Raw genomic sequence first — 26,480 nt, forward strand, 5'->3', positions numbered from 1 at the left:
TTACACACTCACCTACACACTCATCTGTACACTCACCTGTACACTCACCTACACACTCACCTGTACTCTCACCTACACGCTCACCTACACACTCACCTGTACACTCACCTACACACTCACCTGTACACTCACCTGCACACTCACCTGTACACTCACCTACACACTCACCTGTACACTCACCGGTACACTCACCTACACACTCACACACTCACCTGCACACTCATCTGTACACTCACCTGTACACTCACCTACACACTCACCTGTACTCTCACCTACACGCTCACCTACACACTCACCTGTACACTCACCTACACACTCACCTGTACACTCACCTGCACACTCACTTGTACACTCACCTGCACACTCACCTGCACTCTCACCTACACACTCACCTACACACTCACCTGTACACTCACTTACATACTCACCTGTACTCTCACCTACACACTCACCTACACACTCACCTGTACACCCACCTACACACTCACCTGTACACCCACCTACACACTCACCTACACACTCACCTACATACTCACCTGTACACTCACCTACACACCCACCTACACACTCACCTACACACTCTCCTACATACTCACCTACATACTCACTTATACACTCACCTGCACACTCACCTGTACACTCACCTACACACTCACCTGTACACTCACCTGTACACTCACCTACACACTCACACACTCACCTACACACCCACCTGTACACTCACCTACACACTCACTAACCTACACACTCACTCACCTACACACTCACCTGTACACCCACCTACACACTCACCTGTACACTCACCTACACACTCACCTGTACACTCACCTGTACACTCACCTGTACTCTCACCTGCCCACACCTCTCGGCAGGTGGAGCTGGCCGTGACGGAGAACGTCACCTCGTCGCTCACCTCCTTCTGCCGCTGGCACCGCTCACACAACCCGGCAGACGACGCTCACCCCGACCACGCCGACCTCGCCCTCTACGTCACCAGGTCAGCCGCTTTGTTGGGTCACCGGGTCAGTGTGGGGGGTCACAAGGTCACTGTGGGGGGGGGGGGGTTCCTCGCTCACCAAGTTGCTTGGCATGCGCAGGCAGCAGCAACGAGCCGCGCGTCGGTACGCCGCTTGCGGTCGCCGTGGTTACGGTGGTTGCGGTGGTTGCGGTGGTTGCGGTGGTTGCGGTGGTTGCGGTGGTTGCGGTGGTTGCGAATGCCACAGCCGGTTGTCACGCCGTCGGGACCGCTGTGCTGATACGGTTCCTATGGTTGTTGCGGTTGTTGTCGTCGTCATCACGGTTGTTGTTGTCGTCGTCACGGTGGTTGTGGTTGTCGTCACAGTTGTTGCGGTTGTTGTTGTCGTCGTCACGGTGGTTGTGGTTGTTGCGGTTGTTGTCGTCGTCGTCACGGTAGTTGTGGTTGTCGTCACGGTTATTGCGGTTGTCGTCGTCACGGTGGTTGTGGTTGTTGTCGTCGTCGTCACGGTGGTTGTGATTGTTGTGGTTGTTGTTGTCGTCGTCACGGTGGTTGTGGTTGTCGTCACGGTTGTTGCGGTTGTCGTCGTCACGGTGGTTGTGGTTGTCGTCACGGTGGTTGCGGTTGTTGTCGTCACGGTTGTTGCGGTTGTCGTCGTCACGGTGGTTGTGGTTGTCGTCACGGTGGTTGCGGTTGTTGTCGCCGGAGTGCAGGCAGGACCTGGTGGGCACCGGCGGTCTCCGCGCCGTGCGCGGCGCCGCTCAGCTGGGCGGCGCCTGCTCCCCGGCGTGGAGCTGCCTCCTCGCCGAGGACACGGGCTTCGACCTCGGGGTCACCGTCGCTCACGAGATCGGCCACAGGTCATTAGTAGGTCACTGGATTTGGGGCGGCATCTCGGTTTGGGGGGGCGAGGCGGTGAACCCCGGCATGGCGGCCAGGCCAACGGAGAGGTCGGGGTCGGAGGTCAGAGCAGATGTAAAGCTTTGCCCAGGGGGCAGCACCAACAATCGGTCAAACTCGGTTGAAGAATGACTCGATCTAAACTGCTCTATTTATTTCACCAGGTGAAGCCCACTGAGCGATACAGCGCTTTGTGACGGCTCAACGCGGTGGCTAAGCCGAATACTCTGAGCTCACATTGATTGTAAACGTGGAGGGAAAAACCGGAGGACCCGAAGAGAAATTCACGCGATGATGAGAGCGAGAGACACGCAAACTCCAAATATACAGCAGCAGGCGTCAGGGTCGGGATCGAACTCACGACCTCCTGTGTACCAGGCGAGGTAGTTAACATCTCTCCACCTTCCAAGTTGGGCTCGTGGTTGCTGATGTCGCTACCAGGTTTCGCGTGTGCCCTGCTCATCATCTCGCCGCTGACCCCCTCCGCCACCCATCCCCCGCGTGCCCCCCCCCCCCCAAACCCCCGCGTGCCCCCCACCCGCCCCCCACGACGACAGCCTCGGCATCACTCACGACGGGGAGGAGAACGACTGTGGCGGTGGCGGTGGCTACATCATGGCGGTGGAGGGTGCACACGCGAGCCTCTCCTCCACCTGGTCTCGCTGCAGCCGCAAGCAGCTGCTGCGCTTCTTGAGGTGCGTGTGTGTGGGTGTGTGTGTGTGTGTGCGTGTTTGTGTGCGTGTGTGTGCGTGTGTGCGTGTTTGTGTGCGTGTGTGTGTGCGTGTGTGTGTGTGCGTGTGTGGGTGTGTGTGTGCGTGTGTGTGCGCGTGTGTGTGTGTGTGCGTGTGTGTGTGCGCGTGTGTGCGTGTGTGCGTGTATGTGTGTGCGTGCGTGTGTGTGTGTGCGTGCGTGTGTGCGTGTGTGTGCGTGTGTGTGTGTGTGTGTGCGTGCGTGTGTGCGTGTGTGGGGAGCGGTGGTCTAGCGGTTAGCGCGCTGCGCTACGAATCCCGGCGACCCACGTTCGATTCCCGTTCACGGCCAACACCCAGTGACGATTATCTGAAACGGTCCTGGGCCTCCGCTAGGTCGACTCGGCCTCAAATGAGTACCTGCTGCGGTGTGTCAACATCTTCACTCGGGAGACAAAGGCGGCCGGGCGTGGTTGCTGTCCACCCACCCCCTCGTGTGCCGTGCCGGCCTTCATAGGTGCTCGCTAACAGCACTTGCCCCGACACTGTGAAAGGCTATACGGCGGTGGGGGGATATTTGTCTTTGTGTAGCTCGGGAGAGGCCTGGTGCCTGTCGGACGCCCCCCCGGCCCCGGCGCCCGCCCACCCCCCCGTGCTGCCCCCCGTGCTGCCGGGCCTGCGCTACGGCGCCGACGAGCAGTGCCGCGTCATGTTCGGCCACGGCGCCACCGCCTGCTCCTTCAGCAAGGACGACAAGGTGAGCGGCGGCCGCCCGCCCGCCCGCTCGCATGCACGCACGCTCACTCGCTCACTCTCTCGCTCGCTCATTCACTCGCTCACTCGCTCACTCACTCGCTCGCTCATTCACTCGCTCACTCACTCACTCACTCGCTCGCTCATTCACTCGCTCACTCGCTCACTCACTTGCTCGCTCACTCACTCGCTCACTCTCTCGCTCGCTCACTCACTCGCTCTCTCACTCACTCGCTCACTCGTTCACTCACTCGCTTGCTCACTCACTCGCTCGCTCACTCGCTCACTCACTCGCTCACTCGTTCACTCACTCGCTCGCTCACTCGCTCACTCACTCGCTCACTCGCTCACTCACTCACTCACTCACTCCACCCACCAACTCCCTCACCCACCCACTCACTCCACCCACTTATACATTCACCCTCCAACTCACTCACCCACCCACTCACTCCACCCACTTATACATTCACCCATCAACTCACTCACCCACCCACTCACTCCACCCACTTATTCATTCACCCTCCAACTCACTCACCCACCCACTCACTCCACCCACTTATTCATTCACCCACCAACTCCCTCACCCACCCACTCACTCCACCCACTTATTCATCCACCCACCAACTCACTCACCCACCCACTCACTCCACCCACTTATTCATTCACCCACCAACTCACTCACCCACCCACTCACTCCACCCACTCACCCACCCACCCACCAACTCCCTGGCCCGCCGACCCACTCACACCCGCGTGGGTGCCGTGCGTGCCCCTCTCCCTGTGCCCCTGCTGCGTGTGTGTGCCGCACCTGCTGCGTGTGTGCCGCACCTGCTGCGTGTGTGTGTGCCAGGACGTGTGCAGCGTGCTCTCGTGCCACACGCACCGCGACGACTTCTCCAGCTGCACGCGGCTGCACATCTCACTGCTGGACGGGACGCCCTGCGCCGACCACCGGGTGAGGAGGCGGAGGCACCGCCGTGGTGGCGAGGAGATGTTAACTACCTCGCCTGGTGCGCAGGAGGTCGTGGCTTTGATCTCGACCCTGACGCCTGCTGCTGTATATTTGGAGTTTGCGTGTCTCTCTCATCATCACGGTGGCTAGGAGATGTTGACTACCTCGCCTGGTGTGCAGGAGGTCGTGGGTTCGATCTCGAGCCTGACGCCTGCTGCTGTATATTTGGAGTTTGCGTGTCTCTCTCATCATCACGGTGGCTAGGAGATGTTGACTACCTCGCCTGGTGTGCAGGAGGTCGTGGGTTCGATCTCGAGCCTGACGCCTGCTGCTGTATATTTGGAGTTTGCGTGTCTCTCTCTCTCATCATCATCATCACGGTGGCTAGGAGATGTTAACTACCTCGCCTGGTATACAGGAGGTCGTGGGTTTGATTCCGACCCTGACACCTGCTGTCTATTTGGAGTTTGTGTGTCTCTTTCTCATCACGGTGGCTAGGAGATGTTAACTACCTCGCCTGGTGTGCAGGAGGTCGTGGGTCAACAGATTCCATCCCGACAGTCCGTTAAAAGGCGACACGGGGTGTGTGCGTGTCGGTGTGTGCGTGTAGGAGCGTGTGTGTAGGTGTGTGAGTGGAGGTGTGTGTGTGTAGGTGTGTGTGTGTGCGTGTATGAGTGTGTGTGGAGGTGTGTGTGGGGAGCGGTGGTGTAGCGGTTAGCACGCTGCACTACGAACCCGGCGACCCGAGTTCAATTCCCGCTCACAGCCAACACCCGGTGACGATCATCTGAACCGGTCCTGGGCCTCCCCTATGTCGCCTCAGCCTCAAATCAGTACCCAGTGCGGTGCGTAAACATCGCCACCGGGGAGACAAAGGCGGCCAGGCGCGGTGCCACCCACCCACCGCCCTCGCGTGCCGTGCCGGCCTTCGCAGGCGCTGGCTAAAGGCTCCGCTGGGGGATGCGCGTGCGTGTCTGTGCAGCGGTGCGTGCGTGGCGCGTGCGTGTCTGTGCAGCGGTGCGTGCGTGGCGCGTGCGTGCCGTTCACGGGGGCGCCGTCCGTGGAGGCGGTGCACGGCGCGTGGTCGGCGTGGGGCCGCTTCGGGGGCTGCTCGCGCACCTGCGGCGGCGGCGTCACGGCCCGCACGCGGCGTTGCAACAGCCCCCGGTGAGCCGCGGAGTGTCTGTGTGTGTGTGTCTGTGTGTGTGTGTCTGTGTGTGTCTGTGTGTGTGTGTCTGTGTGTGTGTGTCTGTGTGTGTTTGTCTCTGCGTGTGTCTGTGTGTGTGTGTCTGTGTGTGTCTGTGTGTGTCTGCGTGTGTGTCTGTGTGTGTGTGTCTGTGTGTATCTGTGTGTGTCTGTGTGTGTGTGTGTGTCTGTGTGTGTGTCTGTGTGTGTGTGTCTGTGTGTCTGTGTGTGTGTGTCTGCGTGTGTGTCTGCGTGTGTGTCTGTGTGTGTATCTGTGTGTGTGTGTCTGTGTGTGTGGGTCTGTGTGTGTCTGTGTGTGTGTCTGTGTGTGTGTCTGTGTGTGTCTGTGTGTGTCTGCGTGTGTCTGTGTGTCTGTGTGTGTGTGGGTCTGTGTGTGTATCTGTGTGTGTGTCTGTGTGTGTGTCTGCGTGTGTCTGTGTGTGTGTGTCTGCGTGTGTATCTGCGTGTGTGTGTGTGTGCCAACTGTGGGGAGCGGTGGTGTAGCGGTTAGCGCTACGCTGCGCTACGCTGCGCTACGAACCCGCCGAGCCAAGTTCAATTCCTCTCCTAGGTCGACTCAGCCTAAAATGAGTACTTAGTGCGGTGTGTAAACATCACCACTAGGGAGACAAAGGCAGCCGGGCGTGGTGCTGGCCCCTTGTGTACCGATCCGGCCTTCATAGGTGCTCGCTAACAGCACTTGGCCCAACAGTCTTTTGAAGGCTATACGGGGGGGATCTTTGTCGTGTGCGCGTCTGTGCGCTTTACGCACGACGATGCCGACGAGAGTGCCGTGATTCGGTGAGGCCGTCTCCCGGCTAGGCCAAGGACACCTATTGTCATCATCATCGGCAGCAGCAGCAGCAGCAGCATCGCCGTGGCCACAATCGTCATAACTGCCTTGGTGAGCGTGTCCGTGCAGGCCTGCGCTCGGAGGGAGGACGTGCGATGGGACGGACGTGGAGGCCGTCATGTGCAACCGCCAGGTGAGTCGAGTCCGCACGACTATTTGCGAGCCGCTGGGCGCTATTGCGCTCTCTACATCATCTCGATTGGAGACTCACTCCTCTGGAACTGCTTCTTCGTGCTTCGTTGCGTTCGGCGTCCTTGGCCCCCGCACCTCCGATTATCACGGTTGGCTGCGTAGGGTGCGAGAGAAGTTTAACATACAAACATATGTACAGACACACACACACACACACGCGCGCGTGCGCGAAGGCAAAAGTCCCCCGTACAGCCTGTTAGGGCAAGTGCTGTTTAGTGAGTAGCACCTATGATGGCCGGTACGTGCACAAACTCACAGAGTCGCTCTTTCTGACGCGCTCCTGCGGCCGTCTGGAACTCTCTTCCTTTCGATGTTAGGAAGCCACCGGTGCTACCCACTTATAAATCATCTGAGTTTAAAACTAATTTCTTTAAAATAGCTTCTTGTGCTTAGCTTGGCCATTCTTGCCCCCGCACCTCCGTTTAGCACGGTTGGCTACGTACGGTGCGAAAGAAGTTCATGCATGTGTAGTGTCAGCGGAGCGGGAGACAAGGTTGTTCAGGAGCACCCTCTTGATTGACACCTTCAGGTTCACAGGTCCGTCCTCGCGATCTCCTTAGTCGCTCAGCGTAGCCCTTCACACAACCCTGACCGAGACAGCCAACAACTCTCCGGCCGGGCAATATCTCGCGAAGACGGCGGCGGCGATGACGAGACGAGTTTACCTCCCAGAGCCGGCAGCCACGAGCTTCCGCTGTTCGCTGCCTTTATGATACCGGCGCGGCCTGGCTCTGCCCTAGCCGCTCCTCCCTTCTAGAACCTGCTAGAAGGTTCCAGGGACTTCCAGATGGAGTCCTCCGTGACCTTAGCCCCAGTTCCTCCGCCCTGCCGACACAGCCGCGTCTACGCTCACCGGCGTGTGCTGCTGCTCCTGCTGCTCCTGCTGCTGCTGCTGCTTCTGCTTCTGCTCCTGTTCCTCATGCTTCTCCTGCTGCTGCTGCTTCTCCTGCTGCTGCTGCTGCTGCTCCTCCTGCTTCTCGTGCTGCTCCTCCGCTAACTACGACGACAATCGCTATCCCCCCCCCCCCCCCCGTTCCTGCAGCCGTGTGCCTCCGCGTCGCAGTTCTCCTTCGCCGTGGAGCAGTGCAGCAACAGCAGCGCAGAGCCGTCCACCACCAGCACCAGCACCACCACCACCGCGGCGGCGGCAGCGGCGGCGGCGGCGGCGGCAGCAGCGGCGGCGGCGGGGACCCGCTCGGCGCTGCGCTACCACGCGTGGGCACCCACCATGGTGCGAGGTACGTACGGGCACCGTGCGGGTGCCGCTTTGGGGCCGTGCGAGCGCCGTGTGGCGCCGTGTGGCGCCGTGTGGTGCCGTGTGGGCGCGGTGACGGCACTGGCAGTACCGGCTGAGGCAGCAGTTTCAGCGGCAGTGGCGGTAGCTGTTTCAAGTTGCGGGTTTATTTTGTGCGGCCGCAAAGATAGAGGAGTCTGGTGAGAATTGTATTTTATTACGTTTTGTTTTTGTTATTTTATTATTCCTCTTCTACGTGACTTTACCGAAAGAACCGGGAAGATGGAGGAGTCTCATTTGTTGCGAAGAGTGAGCGGGTGGGTGGCGAGTGCAATGAGTGGGTGGTGGAGCTGAGTGGACTTGTCAATGACCGGTACCGGCGGTGTTAAGATCCGGCCTCTGTGGAGGAGGAGGAGGAGGCTCGCGGGAGGACGCTGCTACTGGGCAGTTGGAGGCAGCCGCCCACCAGCAACAACGGAGGGCGGAGGAGCGACGCTCACGACCAGCCGATTAACGACGAGTTTTGTTTATTATACAAGTGGGAGGATACCGGAGCGCCCAAAGAAAACCCACGCCCTTGTGCGAGGGTGCAACGCTCTATCCCCATAGTGCTGGAAAAACAGATGGTGATTAGTCCACTTGCTTTAGCGCCTTCTCCTGGCGAGCCCAGGTTACGGGTAACTCTTCGACGCTCACAGCGCTGGATTACAGGCCACGCGCAAAGCCACCACCGCCTCACAGGGCTCGGATTTTGAGAGCCTTCCCCATTAAAGAATACGTACGTGTGTCTGTATGTTGAACTTCTTTCTCACCGTACGTAGCCAACCGTGCTAATTGGATGCGCTGGGGGAAGGATAACAAACTAAGCACAAGAAGCATTTCTAAAGAAATCAGTTTTTAATCTCGATTATTTAAAAGTGCACAGCTTCCAGTGGCTTCCTAACATCGGAAGGAAAGAGCGTTCCAGACGGCCGCAGAAGCGCATCTGAAAGCGCCGCAGCGCGATGCGGTGAGACACCGTCTCTGTTCGACGGTTCGCCAAAAGCCGCCGCCGCTACTGCTGCTGCGAGGATGACGACCGGGGTTCGCATGCTGGTCTATGCTCCTTGCCAAAATCGGCAGTGTTTATTGTCATATTATATTGTCATATTATATTGTCATATTATATTGTCATATTATATTGTCATATTATATTGTCATATTTTATTGTCATATTATATTGTCATATTATATTGTCATATTTTATTGTAATATTATATTGTCATATTTTATTGTCATTATATTGTCATATTATATTGTCATATTATATTGTCATATTATATTGTAATATTATATTGTCATATTTTATTGTCATTATATTGTCATATTATATTGTCATATTTTATTGTCATATTATATTGTCATATTATATTGTCATATTATATTGTAATATTATATTGTCATATTATATTGTCATATTATATTGTAATATTATATTGTCATATTTTATTGTCATATTATATTGTCATATTATATTGTCATATTTTATTGTCATATTATATTGTCATATTTTATTGTCATATTATATTGTCATATTATATTGTCATATTATATTGTCATATTATATTGTCATATTATATTGTCATATTTTATTGTCATATTATATTGTCATATTATATTGTCATATTATATTGTCATATTATATTGTCATATTATATTGTCATATTATATTGTCATATTTTATTGTCATATTATATTGTCATATTATATTGTCATATTATATTGTAATATTATATTGTCATATTTTATTGTCATATTATATTGTCATATTATATTGTCATATTATATTGTAATATTATATTGTCATATTTTATTGTCATATTATATTGTCATATTATATTGTCATATTATATTGTCATATTATATTGTAATATTATATTGTCATATTTTATTGTCATATTATATTGTCATATTATATTGTCATAATATATTGTCATATTATATTGTCATATTATATTGTAATATTATATTGTCATATTTTATTGTCATATTATATTGTCATATTATATTGTCATAATATATTGTCATATTATATTGTCATCTTAACGTACAGCATTTGAACACGTAGGCTTTCGCGACCAATTATCATCCCCCGAAAAACCCTATCATGTGCAACGGGTGAAATGCAATCGTGTAGCGCAATGATACCTCCTCGAGTATAACGTGGTTGTGAAAGCCAAGGCATCACTGTGCTTATATTGATGCCAGTTATGTGCTGAAAAACAAAATTGTGAAACCCGTTTGGTCAATTTTTGGCGTTTTGCGATTCATACATCACATGTCAAAAATACAGAACTGCAATAACCGGGGAAGGGGGGGGGGGAATGACAGTTTGGCATCATCAGGCATGGGTGGTGGTAAAAGAGTCAAAGGGGAGGTATTGAAAATTACCCAAAGAGGGGTCCCCCCCCCCCAATTCTATTACAGCCTCGTGCCCCACCGCCCCCTCCCCATCATCAAACTTAATCTGACCTCGCTCAGCGCACGCACACCCAACCTGCTTTCCCCACGTCTCCCCTCCCCCCGTCGCTGTATCCCTGTGGCCGTCTGTAGGAGACTGGCGCTGCCAGTACCACTGCGAGACCGTGGGCAGGAGTCTGCGAGTGTCGAGGGGGGCGGCGTTTGTGGACGGGACTCGCTGCGAACACCCGAAGGAATCGGCCCTGGGGCTGTGCGTGTCGGGGCGGTGCCAGGCAAGGGGACGCCCGCACACTCACCCACGCCGCTTGCACACACGGCCTGCTCGCACTGGGAGGTCGTGGGTTCGATCCAGATCCTGACGCCTGCTGCTGTATGTTTGGAGTTTGCGTGTCTCTCTCTCTCATCATCATCATGGTGGCTAAGAGATGTTAACTACCTCGCCTGGTATGTAGGAGGTCGTGGGTTCGATCCTGACCCTGACGCCTGCTGCTGTATATTTGGAGTTTGCGTGTCTCTCTCTCTCATCATCATCATCACGGTGGCTAGGAGATGTTAGCTACCTCGCCTGGTATACAGGAGGTCGTGGGTTCGATCCCGACCCTGACACCTGCTGTAAATTTGGAATTTGCGGTGTCTCTCTCTCTCATCATCATCACCACGGTGGCTAGGAGATGTTAGCTACCTCGCCTGGTCTACATGAGGTCGTAATTTAGATCCAGACCCTGCCGCCTGCTGCTGTATATTTGGAGTTTGCGGTGTCTCTCTCTCTCCCCGTGGTCGTGTGGATTTTTCTCCGGGTCATTCCGGTTTTCCCCTCCACATTTAGAATCAACGTCGCGCGTTCAGGGTGTTTGGCTGCTATCAATGTCCACACGATGAGCCACATCGTTGAGCTGTCAGTTGTGGCCAGGTCGCTTCTGAAAGAAAGCTACGTAGCTCAGTGGGCCTTACCTGGTAAAATAAAAATTAAACGATGGTACAGTATCGATTTAAAGCTTTCGCGACTGCAGGGATTCATCTTCTTGGTTCTTTCGGTATAGTCACGTAGAAGGGAAGTAATAAAATAATAAAAATATGATTTATTTTTATTATTTTATTACTTCTCTTCTACGTGACTTTACCGAAAGAACCAAGAAGATAGTACAGTACTCCCACTGGCATACGCCCACTGACATTGTCACGCGCCCACTCATGTCTACACCCGCTCGCGGCCACCTTTGATATCACCGGGGAGACAAAGGCGGCGCGGGCGCGGTGCCGTGCACGCCGCATCCTCGCGCACCCCTCGCCAGCGCCGGTGCTCTGCTCGCTCACGGCAACTTGCGCCAACGGTCTGCCGAGGCCACACGGCGGCGGCTGCGGTGGAGGCGGCGGTGGAGGAGACGTTTGTCTTTAAGGCAGCCGGACGCGGCGTTGGTCCGTGCCGGCCTTCACAGGTCCTCACTAACAGCGCCTGCCCCAACGGTCTGCCGAGGCCACACGGAGGGTCATCGCCTTTGTCTCTGCGCAGGAGTTTGGCTGCGACGGCGTGCTGAGCTCGGGAGTTGTCGTGGACGCGTGCGGGACCTGCGGAGGGGACGGCTCCTCCTGCTTCCGCGTCAACGGGACATTCCACGGCGGGGAGGCCAAGAGTGAGGATGGGACGCGCACCGTCGGTTCCCAGCCACCTCGCTCCAACCTTCATCCTTCCCTCTCTCCTCCCTCCTCCAAACCCTCAAACCCTCCACTCCCTCCCCAAACGAGCTCCCACCTCGCCCCCTCCCTGTTCCTCTCCCTCCCCCGGTCTCCTCCACCCAGTCACACTCCCTCCCTCCTCCATCTCCCACCCCTGGAGTCGTTCCTAGGGTCCTCACAGCAAACACACGGAAGGGTCACAGTGTTACAGATAAGCCATAGTCTCAGGCGTATAATCATCATTATCAGCAACGGCGTCATCAGCCGCAGCGGTAATAGGAGCATGGTCACCATCAGCCACCACGTAGTCGTCGTCGTTGTCCACGCCTTCACAATCGCCAGCGGTGGTAGCAGCAGCAGCAGCTGTTGTCATCTTTGGCTGCAGTAGCAACGTGATGATGTCGTGATGATCATCATCATTATCATCAGCAGCAACAACAAGAGCATCTTTATAAACAATCTCATCATCATCATGGTCATCATCATCATCAGCAACTGTATCATCATCGTGAACAGTGTCATCATCTTGAGCCAATGTCATCATCATTACCATCATCAGCAGCAGAAGTAGAAGCAGCATCACCATCAGCTGCAACAGCAGCAGCAGCATCACCACCTGCTCATAAGCGCTCATTGCTGTGTTATATTTGTCCCGTGGGGAGCGGTGGTGCAGTGGTTAGCGCACTGCACTATGAATCTGGCGACCTGAGTTCCGGTCCTGGGCCTCCTAGGTCGACTCAGCCTCAAATGAGTACCTGGTGCGGTGTGTAAACATCGCCACCGGGGAGACAAAGGCGGCCGGGCGTGGTGCTGGCCACCCACCCCCTGGCCTTCATAGGTGCTCGCAAACAGCGCTTGCTCTACGGGGGGGGATCTTTGTCTTTGTCTACGTGTGCAGAGTACGTCACCTTCCTGCGTGTGCCCCTAAACGCCACCTCTGTGCACGTCTCGAACACCCGCTCAGCCTACACACACCTGGGTGAGTGCGTGTTCACAGGCTCTGCTAACTCCCACCCCCACGCTCACAGCACTTGCCCCCCGACGGTCCGTCAAAGGCTGCACGGGGGATCTTTGTCTTTGCGTGGCGAGAAGTGGCGGCGCAGTGGTGAGTGAGCGCGCCCGAGTGGCCCCAGTCCACCGAGGAGAACGGAGCGATGTAGTCGGCACGTGCCGGCACGTGGGTGCCCGGTGGGTTGTCACAATCGCGGATTCGCGATCAATGTTCGGCGGATTTGGGACGCCCTCCATCCGGCAGCGGATAGACCGTGGCTGACGACGATGACGATGACGGCGACGACGATGACGACGACGACGACGACGACGATGACAACAATGACGACGACGACGGGGATGACGACGATGACGACGATGACAACGACGATGACGGGGATGACGACGATGACGACGATGACAACGATGACGACGACGACGACGATGGGGATGACGACGATGACAACGATGACGAGGATGACGACGATGGGGATGACGACGATGACGACGATGACAACGATGACGACGACGACGACGATGGGGATGACGACGATGACGACGATGACGACGATGACGATGACGACGATGACGACGACGACGGGGATGACGACGACGACGGGGATGACGACGATGACGACGATGACAACGACGATGACGACGGGGATGACGACGATGACGACGATGACAACGACGATGACGACGGGGATGACGACGATGACGACGATGACAACGATGACGACGACGATGGGGATGACGACGATGACAACGATGACGACGATGACGACGATGGGGATGACGACGATGACGACGATGACAACGATGACGACGACGACGACGATGGGGATGACGACGATGACAACGATGACGACGATGACGACGATGGGGATGACGACGATGACGACGATGACAACGATGACGACGACGACGACGATGACGACGATGACGACGATGACGATGACGACGATGACGACGACGACGGGGAAACGCAAACGGAATACATTTTTCGGTCGCTCGCACGGCCGTTCATTTCGACTGCTCACGGAGTCGCTCACGCCGGCTGCGGTCGCTCCGGCCGGCGCCTCCCGTAGCGTTGCTGGTGGGCCGCGTGCCGGTGGTGGCCGGGCGCGGATCGGTGTCCACCAACGTGTCGGCTCCCTCGGCGCTGGAGGACGAGCGCCTCACCTACCGCCTCTACCTCACCGAGCTCAAGATCCCGCGCACGGAGCGGCTCTCCATCCCGGGGCCCGTCACTCAGCCCACGCACGTGCAGGTGCGGGGAGGGCTGCGGGGGGACACGAGTTGCTGTGTGTGTGTGTGTGCCAGGTGGCGCTGCACACGTCAACACCGCCGTGCAGAGACGTTGTTGTGTGTGTCTGGGTGTGAGCGATGGGTGTCGGCTAACAGCACTCGCCCCGACGGTCTGTTAAGGCTATACGGGGGGTCTTTGTGTGTGTGCGAGCGGTGCGCCATGAATTCGATTCCAGCACACGGACGAACGCACCGACACCGGTGACGATTATCTGAACCTGCCCTGCGCCTTCCCTTAGGTCGACTCAGCCTCAAACGAGTACCTGGCGCGGTGTGTGGTAAACATCGCCACTGGGGAGACAAAGGCGGTCGGGCGTGGTTGCTGGCCACCCACCCCCTCGTGTGCCACAGTGCCGGCCTTCGTAGTTGCTCGCTAACAGCACTTGCCCCAGCAGTCTGTTACAGGCTTAACAAAGGTGGGGGTAGAGGGAACGTATCCCACGTGACCACCGGCCTTCATAGGTGGTGCTTGCCCTCCCCCACCCCTCCCCGCCCCCACCCCTGCCCCCCCCCTCGTGTCCGTGCCCGCCGCGGCCGCAGGTGTACCGCCGCTACGGGCGCGAGTACGGCCGCGCCGCCGACCCCGACATCGTCTTCTCCTTCCACCTGCCCCACGGGCAGCCGCTCTACCAGTGGGAGGAGCGGCGGGCGCCGTGCCCCCACACCTGCGGCACAGGTGAGACAAAGGCGGCGGCGGTGGCCCAGCCTGGTCGGTACGGCAACGAGGCGCCCGCTCACCGCCCGCCGTGGCCGACTCGTCGATGGTCGCGAAGCGGCACGGAAGGCGCTGCCCCTCAAGATGAGCCGGCCGCGTGTCGCCAGCCGCCAGCGACGCAGGGCTCGGTGGCTAGGAGATGTTAACTACCTCTGCTGCTGTATATTTGGAGTTTGCGTGTCTCTCTCTCTCATCATCATCACGGTGGCTAGGAGATGTTAACTACCTCGCCTGGTATGCAGGAGGTCGTGGGTTCGATCCCCGACCCTGACGCCTGCTGCTGTATATTTGGAGTTTGCGTGTCTCTCTCTCTCTCATCATCATCACGGTGGCTAAGAGATGTTAACTACCTCGCCTGGTGTGCAGGAGGTCGTGGGTCCGACCCCCGACCCTGATGCCTGCTTCGTTGAACTATTATTTGTGGCAAGTTGCTTCTCAAAAAGAGCTCTACAGCTCCAAAACAAAGCTAGTTTAGTTTTTCTGCATTATATACAAAGACAAAGATCCCCCGTCTAGCCTGAACAGACTGTTGAGGTAAGTGCTGTTAGCGAGCACCTACGAAGGCCAGCTCGGCACACGAGGGGATGGGTGACCAGCACCACGCCCGACCGCCTTTGTCTCCCTCGTGGCGATGTTAACACACCGCACCAAGTACTTATTTGAGGCTGAGTCGACCTAGGGGAGGACCACGACAAGTGCAGATAATCGCCACTGGGTGTTGGCCGCGAGCGGGAATCGAACTCGGCGGTGGCCGGGTTCGTAGCGATCAACGCCGCAGCTGATCGCTACGCCGCCGCTCGCATCTAGAGATTTGCAAGCGCTGGCTCCGATGCGGACCGAGCGGTCGTAGCGTTGATGCGGTGGGCGGTGGTGCCGTGCATGCAGGGACGACGCGTGCGGCGCACGTGTGCGTCGACCCCTCGCTGGGCTCCGAGGTGCCGTCCGAGCGCTGCCTCCTGGGCGGGCCCCGGCCCCTGGAGCGGACCGTGCTGTGCAGCCGGAGCCTGGAGCCCTGCCCTGCCCCGCCGCACGAGTGAGGGACGCGTGTGTCGGCGTGTGTCCGTGTGTGTGTCCGTGTGTGTGTGTGTCTCCGCGTGGGCGTGTGTGTGTGTCCGTGTGCATGTGCGTGTGTCCACGTGTGTCCGCGTGTGTGTTCTCTTTGTCTTGTCCGTGTGCGTGTCTATGTGTGTCCGCGTGTGTGTGTCTCCGCACGTGTGTCCGTGTGCATGTGCGTGTGTCCACGTGTGTGGGTGTACGTCTGTGTGTGTCTGCGTGTGTCCTTGTGTGTGTGTGTCTCCACACGTGCGTGTGTGTGTCCGTGTGCATGTGCGTGTATCCATGTGTTTCCGTGTGTGTGTCCGCGTGTGTGGGTGTACGTCAGTGTGTGTCCGTGTGCCGCCTTCCATAGGTGCTACTCGCTAACAGCACTTGCACGAAAAGCCTGTTTCGGCTACACGGGGTATCTTTGTCTTTGTAGCAGTTCGCGTAGACACGTGTGCGCCGTCCAGCCACAATCGCCCTTCAACCCGCACCTACCAGAATGGTGAAGTATGGTCAAACGACCCCCACGACCTGCAACGCCTTCATCCAGCAGTGGATCTACACACGTACAACGACGCACGATAGGAATGCGTATCCCCCGCCCCCCCCCCGCCCCCCTCCCCCCGCGTTCGCTGGAGCCGGACGCAACCTTTGACCTCGCTCTCTCTCGTCGACCCGCAGGGTCACCGCGAAAGCGCCAGCGAGCGACGGCGATGGTGATGATGGCGTTAAATCATCATCGTCATCGTCGTCGTCAACGTCGTCAACGTCGTCAACGTCGTCGTCCTCGCTTGCTCCGGGAACGCCTTTCCTCGGAGCTGCGAGTCAGGGGTCACGTGGGGGTCGGAGAGGCTCCACGACCCCTTCCCCGATGACCCCCGCCCCCCCCGTGACCCCGACCACCAAGACCCCTCTCGTCACGACCCAAGCTGCGCATGACGCGGCACCATCAACAGAATTCTCAACTCCCACCACCCCTTCCTCCTCCTCCTCGTCAGCCTCCTCTTTCTCCACCTCCTCTACGGCTCCACAACTGCCCGGTGAGGGCATGGCATCATCATCATCGTCATCATCATCGTCATCATCATCGTCATCATCATTGTCATCACCACGCCATTGTCATAATCGCAGTGAGAAGGTGGATATACTGGATGTTGTGAGCCGGTTGCCACTGTGGCGAGATGTTAACTCCCTCGCCTGGTATGCAGGAGGTCGTGGGTTCGATCCCCACGACCTCCTGCACACCAGAAATGTGACGTCACGTCAAAATGCGCAACTTTAAATAAATATAGACGACACGTTCTGCTTAATTGAATAGACTTTTTTTGTAAATGTTTTCTCCTACAACATCAGAGTGCAGCGCCACATTAAATACGCACTACAATGACAATAGTTTAAAGCGATTTGAAGCATGTTTTTTTTTTTGGGGGGGGGGGGCAGAGCTTTGTGACGTCATATTTGAGGGGGGGAGGTCTGATTTTTTGTGACGCCGTGCTGCTATAGCTGCTGCTGCTGCTGTCGCTGCTGTAGTTGCTACCGCTGCTTCTGCTGTTGTCACTGCTTTATCTGCTTCAGCTGTTGTCACTGCTGTATCTGCTGCTGCTGTTGTCACTGCTTTATCTGCTTCAGCTGTTGTCACTGCTGTATCTGCTGCTGCTGTTGTCACTGCTGTATCTGCTTCTGCTGTTGTCACTGCTTTATCTGCTTCAGCTGTTGTCACTGCTGTATCTGCTGCTGCTGTTGTCACTGCTGTATCTGCTTCTGCTGTTGTCACTGCTTTATCTGCTTCAGCTGTTGTCACTGCTGTATCTGCTGCTGCTGTTGTCACTGCTGTAGTTGCTGCTGATGTTGCTGCTGCTGCTGTTGCTGCTGCTGCTACCGCTGCTTCAGCTGTTGTCACTGCTGTAGTTGCTGCTGATGTTGCTGCTGCTGCTGTTGTTGCTGCTGCTGCTACCGCTGCTTCAGCTGTTGTCACTGCTGTAGTTGCTGCTGATGTTGCTGCTGCTGCTGTTGTTGCTGCTGCTGCTACCGCTGCTTCAGCTGTTGTCACTGCTGTAGTTGCTGCTGATGTTGCTGCTGCTGCTGCTGTAGCTGCTGTCACTGCGTTGCCGTGCGTCGTCTGTGCGCCGCCCGTAGCGTCGTGCGGGCTGCAGGTGACGGCGCCCGCGGGCATCGTGCGCCTGGACGCTCGCCCCGGGGTGGACTGCAGCGTGGCGTTCGCTCGCCCGCTCGGCGAGGTCGTGTCCGTGCACGTGCTGCAGCACAACATGGAGTGCAGCGCCGGTGAGTGAGTGTGTGCGTGTGTGAGTGCGTGCGTGAGTGAGTGCGTGAGTGAGTGTGGGAGTGCGTGCGTGAGTGAGTGAGTACATGAGTGAGTGAGTGCGTGCATGAGTGTGTGCGTGAGTGAGTGTGTGCGTGTGTGAGTGCGTGCGTGAGTGAGTGCGTGAGTGAGTGTGGGAGTGAGTGAGTGTGTGCGTGAGTGAGTGCGTGAGTGAGTGTGTACGTGAGTGAGTGTGTGCGTGTGTGAGTGCGTGCGTGAGTGAGTGCGTGAGTGAGTGTGGGAGTGCGTGCGTGAGTGAGTGAGTACATGAGTGAGTGAGTGCGTGCATGAGTGTGTGCGTGAGTGAGTGTGTGCGTGTGTGAGTGCGTGCGTGAGTGAGTGCGTGAGTGAGTGTGGGAGTGAGTGAGTGTGGGAGTGAGTGAGTGTGGGAGTGAGTGAGTGTGTGCGTGAGTGAGTGTGGGAGTGCATGCGTGAGTGAGTGTGGGAGTGAGTGAGTGTGTGCGTGAGTGAGTGTGGGAGTGCGTGCGTGAGTGAGTGCGAGTACATGAGTGAGTGAGTGCGTGCATGAGTGTGTGCGTGAGTGAGTGTGGGAGTGAGTGAGTGTGTGCGTGAGTGAGTGAGTGTGGGAGTGAGTGAGTGTGTGTGTGTGTGCGTGAGTGAGTGCGTGAGTGAGTGCATGAGTGAGTGCGTGAGTTAGTGAGTGAGTGCGTGCATGAGTGTGTGCGTGAATGAGTGTGGGAGTGAGTGAGTGTGTGCGTGAGTGAGTGTGGGAGTGTGTGCGTGAGTGAGTGTGGGAGTGAGTGAGTGTGTGCGTGAGTGAGTGTGGGAGTGAGTGCGTGAGTGAGTGCGTGAGTGAGTACATGAGTGAGTGTGTGAGTTAGTGAGTGAGTGAGTACGTGAGTGAGTGCGTGAGTGACTGCGTGAGTTTGTGAGTGAGTGCGTGAGTGAGTGAGTGAATGAGTGTGTGCGTGAGTGAGTGAGTGCGTGAGTGAGTCAGTGCGTGCGTGTGTAAATGAGTGTGTGCATGAGTGAGTGCATGAGTGCATGTGTGAGTGAGTGGGTGAGTGAGTGGGTGCGTGAGTGAGTGTGTGAGTGAGTGGGTGCGTGAGTGAGTGCGTGAGTGAGTGAGTGTGAGTGAATAAGTGCTGAGTGAGTGCGTGAGTGCGTGAGTGAGTGCGTGAGTGAGTGCGTGAGTGTGTGAGTGAGTGGGTGAGTGAGTGGGTGCGTGAGTGAGTGTGTGAGTGAGTGGGTGCGTGAGTGAGTGCGTGAGTGAGTGAGTGTGAGTGAATAAGTGCTGAGTGAGTGCGTGAGTGCGTGAGTGAGTGCGTGAGTGAGTGCGTGAGTGTGTGAGTGCGTGCATGAGTGAGTGCGTTAGTGTGAGTGAGTAAGTGCTGAGTGAGTGCGTGTGTGAGTGAGTGCATGAGTGCATGCATGAGTGAGTGAGTGTGAGTGAGTAAGTGCTGAGTGAGTGCGTGCATGAGTGAGTGCGTGAGTGAGTGAGTGCGTGAGTGAGTGCGTGAGGTGCGTGAGTGAGTGAGTGCATGAGTGAGTGCGTGCGTGCGCCTGCGTGCATGGGGAGCGGTGGTGTAGCGGTTAGCGCGCTGCGCTACGAACCCGGCGACCCGAGTTCGATTCCCGCTCACGGTCAACACCAGCCGACGATTATCTGAATAGGTCCTGGGCCTCCCCTAGGTCGACTCGGCCTCAATGACTACCTGGTGCGGTGAGTAAAATCATTCCACTGGTGAGTCGACGGTGGCCGGGCGTGGTACTGTCCACCCAACCCCTCGTGATACGACGTGTGACATCGAACGAATCACTCGATTGTGTCTGGCAGCGAGAGCGGTTCACGCGAACTCCGTCGCAGAAGGTCACACCTTCTTGGTTCTTTCGGTAAAGTCACGTAGAAGGGAAATAATAAAATAATGAAAATAAAACATAATAAAATAATTCTCACGACGTTTCGGCCACAACGCAAGCAGCTGTCCCAGGGGTGTGTCATTCAGACTCTGTCTTCCCGACAGACCTGTTCTTCACCTGAGGACGGCACTTGCGTCGTGGCCGAACGTCGTGAGAATTATTTTATCATGTTTTATTTTTATTATTTTATTACTTCCCTTCTACGTGACTTTCCCGAAAGAACCAAGAAGATGAATCCCTGCAGTCACGAAAGCTTTAATCGAGAAGTTCACACGTTGGCGCAACGGTCCTTCGCTGGACTCTGCCCGATGAATGAAATGAACGAATGCCCTTTGACCCCCCCGCTCCCTCTGACCCCCCACCCACCCCCACCCCCTCCCCGCCCGGTCGCCCGTCGGCAGGCGACTACGCGATGGTGCTGGAGCGCCTGTCGTGGCGACGCTTGTGCGAGGGCTCCCGCAACACGACGCTCTCGTCGCGCACCAACAACCTCGTCGTGCGCCTGCGCGCCGCCGGCGGGCGCCGGGGCCTTCGCGTGGCCTTCGCCGCCCGGCGGGCACGAAGGCCGCAGCACCGAGGTGGGGGCGGCGCTCGCTGGGGGGGGGGGGGGGGGCGGGGGGGGGGCGATGCCGTCACGGAGCGGCGCCCCCTCCGTGACGGCCAGGGTCAAACTTCTCTTCTCCCGTGTTCATTCTCTTCCCTACCCCTCCCCCCCACCCCCACCCCCAACCACCCACACACTCCCCCCCCCACCCCCATCAAACCCACCCACCCCCATTCCCCACACCAACCCCACCACCCCCACACCCCCCACACCCCCCACCCCACCACTCCCCCCACCCCCCCCCACTCCACCCCCCACCACCCCCTAACACCCCCCTCCACCACCCCTACCACCCCCCACCATCTCCCCCACTCACCCCCCACCCCCCCAACCACCCCCACCCCCACAGAATGTGACGTGCAGTTGACGGGCATCAAGGGCAGGATCGGCGCCCCGCAGGCCGTGGCGGGTGGTGGTGGTGGCGTGGTGGCCACCCAGCCGTGCCGCGCCTACATCAACGTGCCGCCACAGCGGCGCATCGTGCTGCGGGCCATGGTCACGAGCGGCGCGGGGCGGGGAGCGGAGCAGGACGGGGCGTGCGACGGCCACGTCGTGGTACGCCCACCGCGGTGGGGAGGAGATGTTGACTACCTCGCCTGGTATACAGGAGGTCGTGGGTCGATCCTGACACCTGCTGTATATTTGAAGTTTGCGTGTCTCTCTCATCATCATCACGGTGGCTAGGAGATGTTAACTACCTCGCCTGTTATACAGGAGGTCGTGGGTTCGATCCCGACCCTGACGCCTGCTGCTGTATATTTGGAGTTTGCGGTGTCTCTCTTCCCGTGGCCGTGTGGATTTTTCAACATTGCACGTTTTTTGGCCGCTATCAATTTCCCCGCGATGATGATGATGATGATGAGCCGCTGTCGTTGAGCTATCATTCAGCTCAGCGGGGCCTCACCTGGCTAAGTATGAAACAGCTTCGCAGATTGCGCTGTGCCAGCCTTCACGGGCTCCGCTCGCGAACGGCACTTGCCCCAGCCGTCTGTCGAGGCTACGCGGGGGATCTTTGTCTCGTTGCGCTCACAGGTGAGGGACATGGAGACGCTGAAGGCCGTGCCCGTGTGTGGGCCCAGGCCCCTCGTGTGGAAATCTTCCGGCAGTCGGGCGGAGATCGAGTTCCACGGCCGGCTCGGCAAGCAGACGTCGTCCTTCATCGCTCTGTACCGCGCCATCGACCCCGGGGCACCCCTCTCCGGAACATAGACCCCTACAGACCCCTACAGATCCCTACAGACCCCCATAGACCCCCATAGACCCCTATAGACCCCCTGCAGACCCCCATGGACCCCTATAGACCCCCTACAGACCCTGGTGGAGCCCTGCAGACCCCCATAGACCCCCTACAGACCCCCATAGACCCCCATAGACCCCCATAGACCCCCATAGACCCCCTACAGACCCCCATAGACCCCCACAGACCCCCATAGACCCCCTACAGACCCCCATAGACCCCCTACAGACCCCCATAGACCCCCATAGACCCCCATAGACCCCCTACAGACTCCCATAGACCCCCTGCAGACCCCCATAGAGCCATACACACACCCCAGACCCCTACACATCCTACAGACCCCCTACAGACCCCCATAGAGCCCTACAGACCCCCAGACCCCTACACACCCGACAGACCCCCATAGAGCCCCTATAGACCCTGGTGGAGCCCTACAGACCCCCAGACCTCCCCAGACCCCCATAGACCCCTACAGATCCCTCATGGAGCCCTACAGACCACTAGACTCCTACACACCCCCAGACCCCTACAGACCCCCATTGACCCCCTACAGACCCCCCCAATGCAGCCCTACACACCCACAGACCCCTACACACCGCCATAGGCCCCCTACAGACCCCCCTAGGTTGTAAGTGAGTTTGGTTGTTTGTGCTTGCGAACCACTGCCAATGCAGTCTCACCGAATACTTCCTACACCGCAGTTGTGGTGTAGAGACACCAAGGTCCCATGGCCAAGTGGGAGTTGTGGTGGTGGTGGTGGTGGCAGTGGTGGTGGTGGTGGCAGTGGTGGTGCTGGTGGTGGCAGTGGTGGTGGTGGCAGTGGTGGTGGTGGTGGTGGTGGCAGTGGTGGTGCTGGTGGTGGCAGTGGTGGTGGTGGCAGTGGTGGTGGTGGTAGTGGCAGTGGTGGTGGCAGTGGTGGTGGTGGTGGTAGTGGTGGTGGTGGCAGTGGCAGTGGTGGTGGCAGTGGCAGTGGTGGTGGCAGTGGTGGTGGTGGCAGTGGTGGTGGTGGTGGCAGTGGTGGTGGTGGCAGTGGTGGTGCTGGTGGTGGTGTAGTGGTTAGCGCTACGCTGCGCTACGAACACGGCGACCCGACTTCGATTCCCGCTCACGGCCAACACCGGTGACGAATATGTAATCCAGTCCTCCCTTAGGTCGACTCGGCCTCAAATGAGTACCTGGTGCAGTGTGTGTAAACATCGCCACTGGGGGAGACAAAGGCGGTCGGGCGTGGTACTGGCCACCCACCCCCTCCTGTGCCATGCCGCCGGCCTTCATAGGTGCTACTCGCTAACAGCACTTGCCCCAACAGTCTGTTAAGGCTATACGGGGGATCTTTGTCTTTGATGAGACTCCATCACCGCCAGCATCATCACCAACAACGAGCGGAGCGCCGGGCGGCTGAAATGCAGCAAGTTGGAACAGTTGGGGGTGGTACAGTTGGTGCATCGGCCAGTCATCTCAGTCAAACCTATTGAGGCCGTCCATAAATGACGTCACGCACCTAGGGGGGGGAAGGTCAGACATTTGTGACGATGTGTGACGAGGGGGTGGGGGGTTTGAGAAATGTGACGTCACATCAAAATGCGCAACTTTAAATAAATATAGACAACACGTTCTACTTAATTAAATAGACTTTTTAATAAATGTTTTCTCCTACAACATCAGAGTGCAGCGCCGCATTAAATACACGCTACAATGGCAATAGTTTAAAGCGATCTGAAGCATGTTTTATTTTCAAAATGGAAATATGGTTTGGGGGGGGGGGGTACAGAGCTTTGTGACGTCATATTTGAGGGGGGGTCTGACTTTTTGTGACGCCGTGTGACGAGGGGGGGGGGGGGGTCAAAAATCGTCCAAAACCGCGTGACGTCATTTATGGACGGCCCTCTATGGCACCTGGGGTCTGTCCCGTGACCTTTTGTAGGCGAGCCTTCGACGCTTCACCGTGGCCTCAAAGTGCACCTAGCCTGGCACAGGCGCCGTGGTGACGGCGCCGGCACTTAGTAACGAATGGCGGCTGTTGTTGTTGCTGTTGTTGTTGTTGCTGGTGACCAGCTCCGATAGAAGCAGCTGTCACAGAACTACGTTTGAGATCCCAAGTGATGTTGTTACCTGTCGTGCACACGAGGGGGCAGCGTTCTCCCGCATGCCGTTCTCTAGAGATACATCTCACAGAGCGGACACGTGGGTGGGACATGTTTAGACACGCGTTGTTGTTGTCACGTTCTTACCCGCCTCGAGTGGACATCTGTGAAAAAGATAATTTCACAGCTGTTAACCCATATACGGTTTACCCCGTATTCTTGTACGGGGAAATTGAGTTTTCAGGTCTATAGCGCGTACAGCTGTTTCAGTACGGGCAAAAACACATTTTTTTTGGTCTGTGTTTCTTCCTTGCGATGGGACTTTGTGGGATGAACGTTGAGATTTATAAGAGGCACGGGGTGACCAATGAGGTCTGAATTGGTCTGTAATCAGGTAGGGCACTGATAAGGGGGTTTGACAGGTATGTAGATGTGTTGTGTGTAGTGTAGTGTATAGTTTAGTGGAGTGTATAGGATGAACGTTGAGATGTATAGGGGGCACGGGGTGACCCAATAATGGTCTGAATTGCTCTGTAATAAGGTAGGGCACTGATAAGGGGGTTGACGGGGATGTACTTTGTCGTTCATCGGATTCATCTTCGGTATAAATACATTTTCAGATTCCGGTTTTTGCTGGCTGGGAGAAGAATCCAGTGACCCACGAAGTTTCAGTTTCGCTGCTGTCCAAACTCCGAATGTTTGCGTCGACCAATGGTGGACATTTACAGGGGAAGTTACAGAGAGAGATATATGCATGTAAATAATCGTACTTAAATACAATTTACGCGTAAGCACAACCAGAAAGATAAAACAATATTGGGAGTGGGGGGGGATGAGAAGCAATCGTATAACATGATAGAGGATGAATTACACTTTGCAAATTCCCAGTTGTCAAATCACATTTGCACGTGCGACAATCAATCCAATAAAACACAAGTAAATATACGCTGTATATATATGCTTAGAGCTGGAATTGAATGCCAAATTTAAGTGGGGGAAAAAAAGACTAAATAACTTTAGGCGCTGCTAGCTAACAGCACTTGCCCCAACAGCCTGTTCAGGCTATACGGGGGGTCTTTGTCTTTGCTGTATTCATAATACAGTTTTTGTGGGTTAGATCGTTTAAGTAGAAATGTGTCGTAACCCTCCACCACCCGACACAGCCGGTAAAAGTTTTCCACGCAAACAAAACGTGTCAATGAGTGACTACTGCAGCTCACCGGTGTGTTGGAGAGTAACTCCGCAACATGTAAATGTGTGTCGGGTGGTGACGGGTTATGACACATTTATACAAAAAAAAAACCTTATTATTAATAATATTGGTCGCGAAAGCCGACGTGTGTGGAACTGTGTTGTACTGTATGATGAACTTCTTTCGCACCGTACGTAGCCAACCGATCATCCACGACCCGGGTAATTCCTCGGCGCGTGATCAAGAGTTGCCATCATTTTACGAGGTTGAATATCATTTTTATTGAAATTTTTAAAGAAACTATTAAATTAAGATTTGTGTTTAAAGGATGGAGCGTCGCTTTCGACTGCAGTAGACCCGCAGCCTTTCCCGATGCGTCAATCCTCATACCTAATAGATGTTTTTTTGGGGAGTTAGATCGCGTAAATATATAAATGTGTCGTTAAACCCGCCACCACCCGACACGGCCAACTAGTAAGGGTTGTCACGTAAACAGAACGTGGCCAATTCGTCATTCGCACAGCACACTGGTTGTGCGTTGGAGAGCAAAGCCACAACGTTTACAATCCGACGTTTCGACAGTAATTACAACTGGCTTCATCAGGCGCGAAAGCCTCTGCGTTAAACAATCCTCTTCCCATATGACGTATACACGTGTGTGTGTGTATAACCGCGTGTGTGAGTGTGTGTGCATAGGGCGTATGGGGGGCGGCAGTGTAGCGGTTAGCGCGCTGCGCTACGAACCTGGCGACCCAGGTTCGATTCCCGCTCACGGCCAACACCAGTGACGATTATCTGAACCGGCTCTGAGCCTCCCCTAGGTCGACTCAGCCTCAAATGAGTACCTGGTGCGACGTGTAAACATCGCCACTAGGGAGACAAAGGCCGCCCGGGCGTGGTGCTGGCCGGCCACCCACCCCCTCGTGTGCCGTGCCGGCCTTCATAGGTGCTCGCTAACAGCACTTGCCCCCTGCAGTCTGTTAAGGCTATACGGGGGATCTTTGTCTTTGATAGGGCGGCGTGGTAAAATTAGTCTTTGTTTGGGGGAGATGCTAAATATATATTTTTTGAGTATAAGGCCACACTATTTGTGCTCGTAAACGAATTGTATAGATCTATGTATTTTATAATCGATGTCCAAAAAAACCGAAGAAAACGCACGGCAGCGTGGACTGCCCAGGGTCATTGATCATGAATGCCGCTACAGAATCGATAATAAATAACGTAGTTTTTTTCAGGC

General features: G+C 55.9%; 1 protein-coding gene across 1 annotated transcript; it reads left to right on the forward strand.

The window, feature by feature from the left end:
• The first annotated feature begins 1,089 nt into the window (after positions 1-1,089).
• Positions 1,090-22,078, forward strand: ADAMTS13 (ADAM metallopeptidase with thrombospondin type 1 motif 13). The gene is made up of 20 exons (XM_078877783.1): positions 1,090-1,121; positions 1,690-1,836; positions 2,434-2,571; positions 3,157-3,322; positions 4,169-4,273; positions 5,286-5,437; positions 6,378-6,441; positions 7,543-7,738; positions 10,327-10,466; positions 11,429-11,578; positions 11,705-11,825; positions 12,767-12,847; positions 13,947-14,128; positions 14,707-14,842; positions 15,767-15,914; positions 16,830-16,962; positions 18,076-18,205; positions 20,525-20,701; positions 21,077-21,282; positions 21,760-22,078. Exons 1-20 carry the CDS (start codon positions 1,090-1,092, stop codon positions 21,934-21,936), a joined length of 2,781 nt encoding a protein of 926 aa, XP_078733909.1. The 3' UTR covers positions 21,937-22,078.
• Positions 22,079-26,480: the final 4,402 nt, after the last annotated feature.

Source organism: Lampetra fluviatilis, chromosome 49 (assembly GCF_964198595.1).
Source record: "Lampetra fluviatilis chromosome 49, kcLamFluv1.1, whole genome shotgun sequence".
NCBI lineage: Eukaryota > Metazoa > Chordata > Hyperoartia > Petromyzontiformes > Petromyzontidae > Lampetra > Lampetra fluviatilis.

What these genes read in the sequence shown, in the direction of transcription:
- ADAMTS13 (XM_078877783.1), top strand. Translation starts at nt 1,090, where the DNA reads ATGCGCAGGCAGCAGCAACGAGCCGCGCGTCG. An exon ending in GAGGCGGCGGTGGAGGAGAC is followed by an intron (nt 11,579 to 11,704) that starts GTTTGTCTTTAA and finishes GTCTCTGCGCAG; the next exon opens with GAGTTTGGCTGCGACGGCGT. An exon ending in CTCAGCCCACGCACGTGCAG is followed by an intron (nt 14,129 to 14,706) that starts GTGCGGGGAGGG and finishes CCGCGGCCGCAG; the next exon opens with GTGTACCGCCGCTACGGGCG.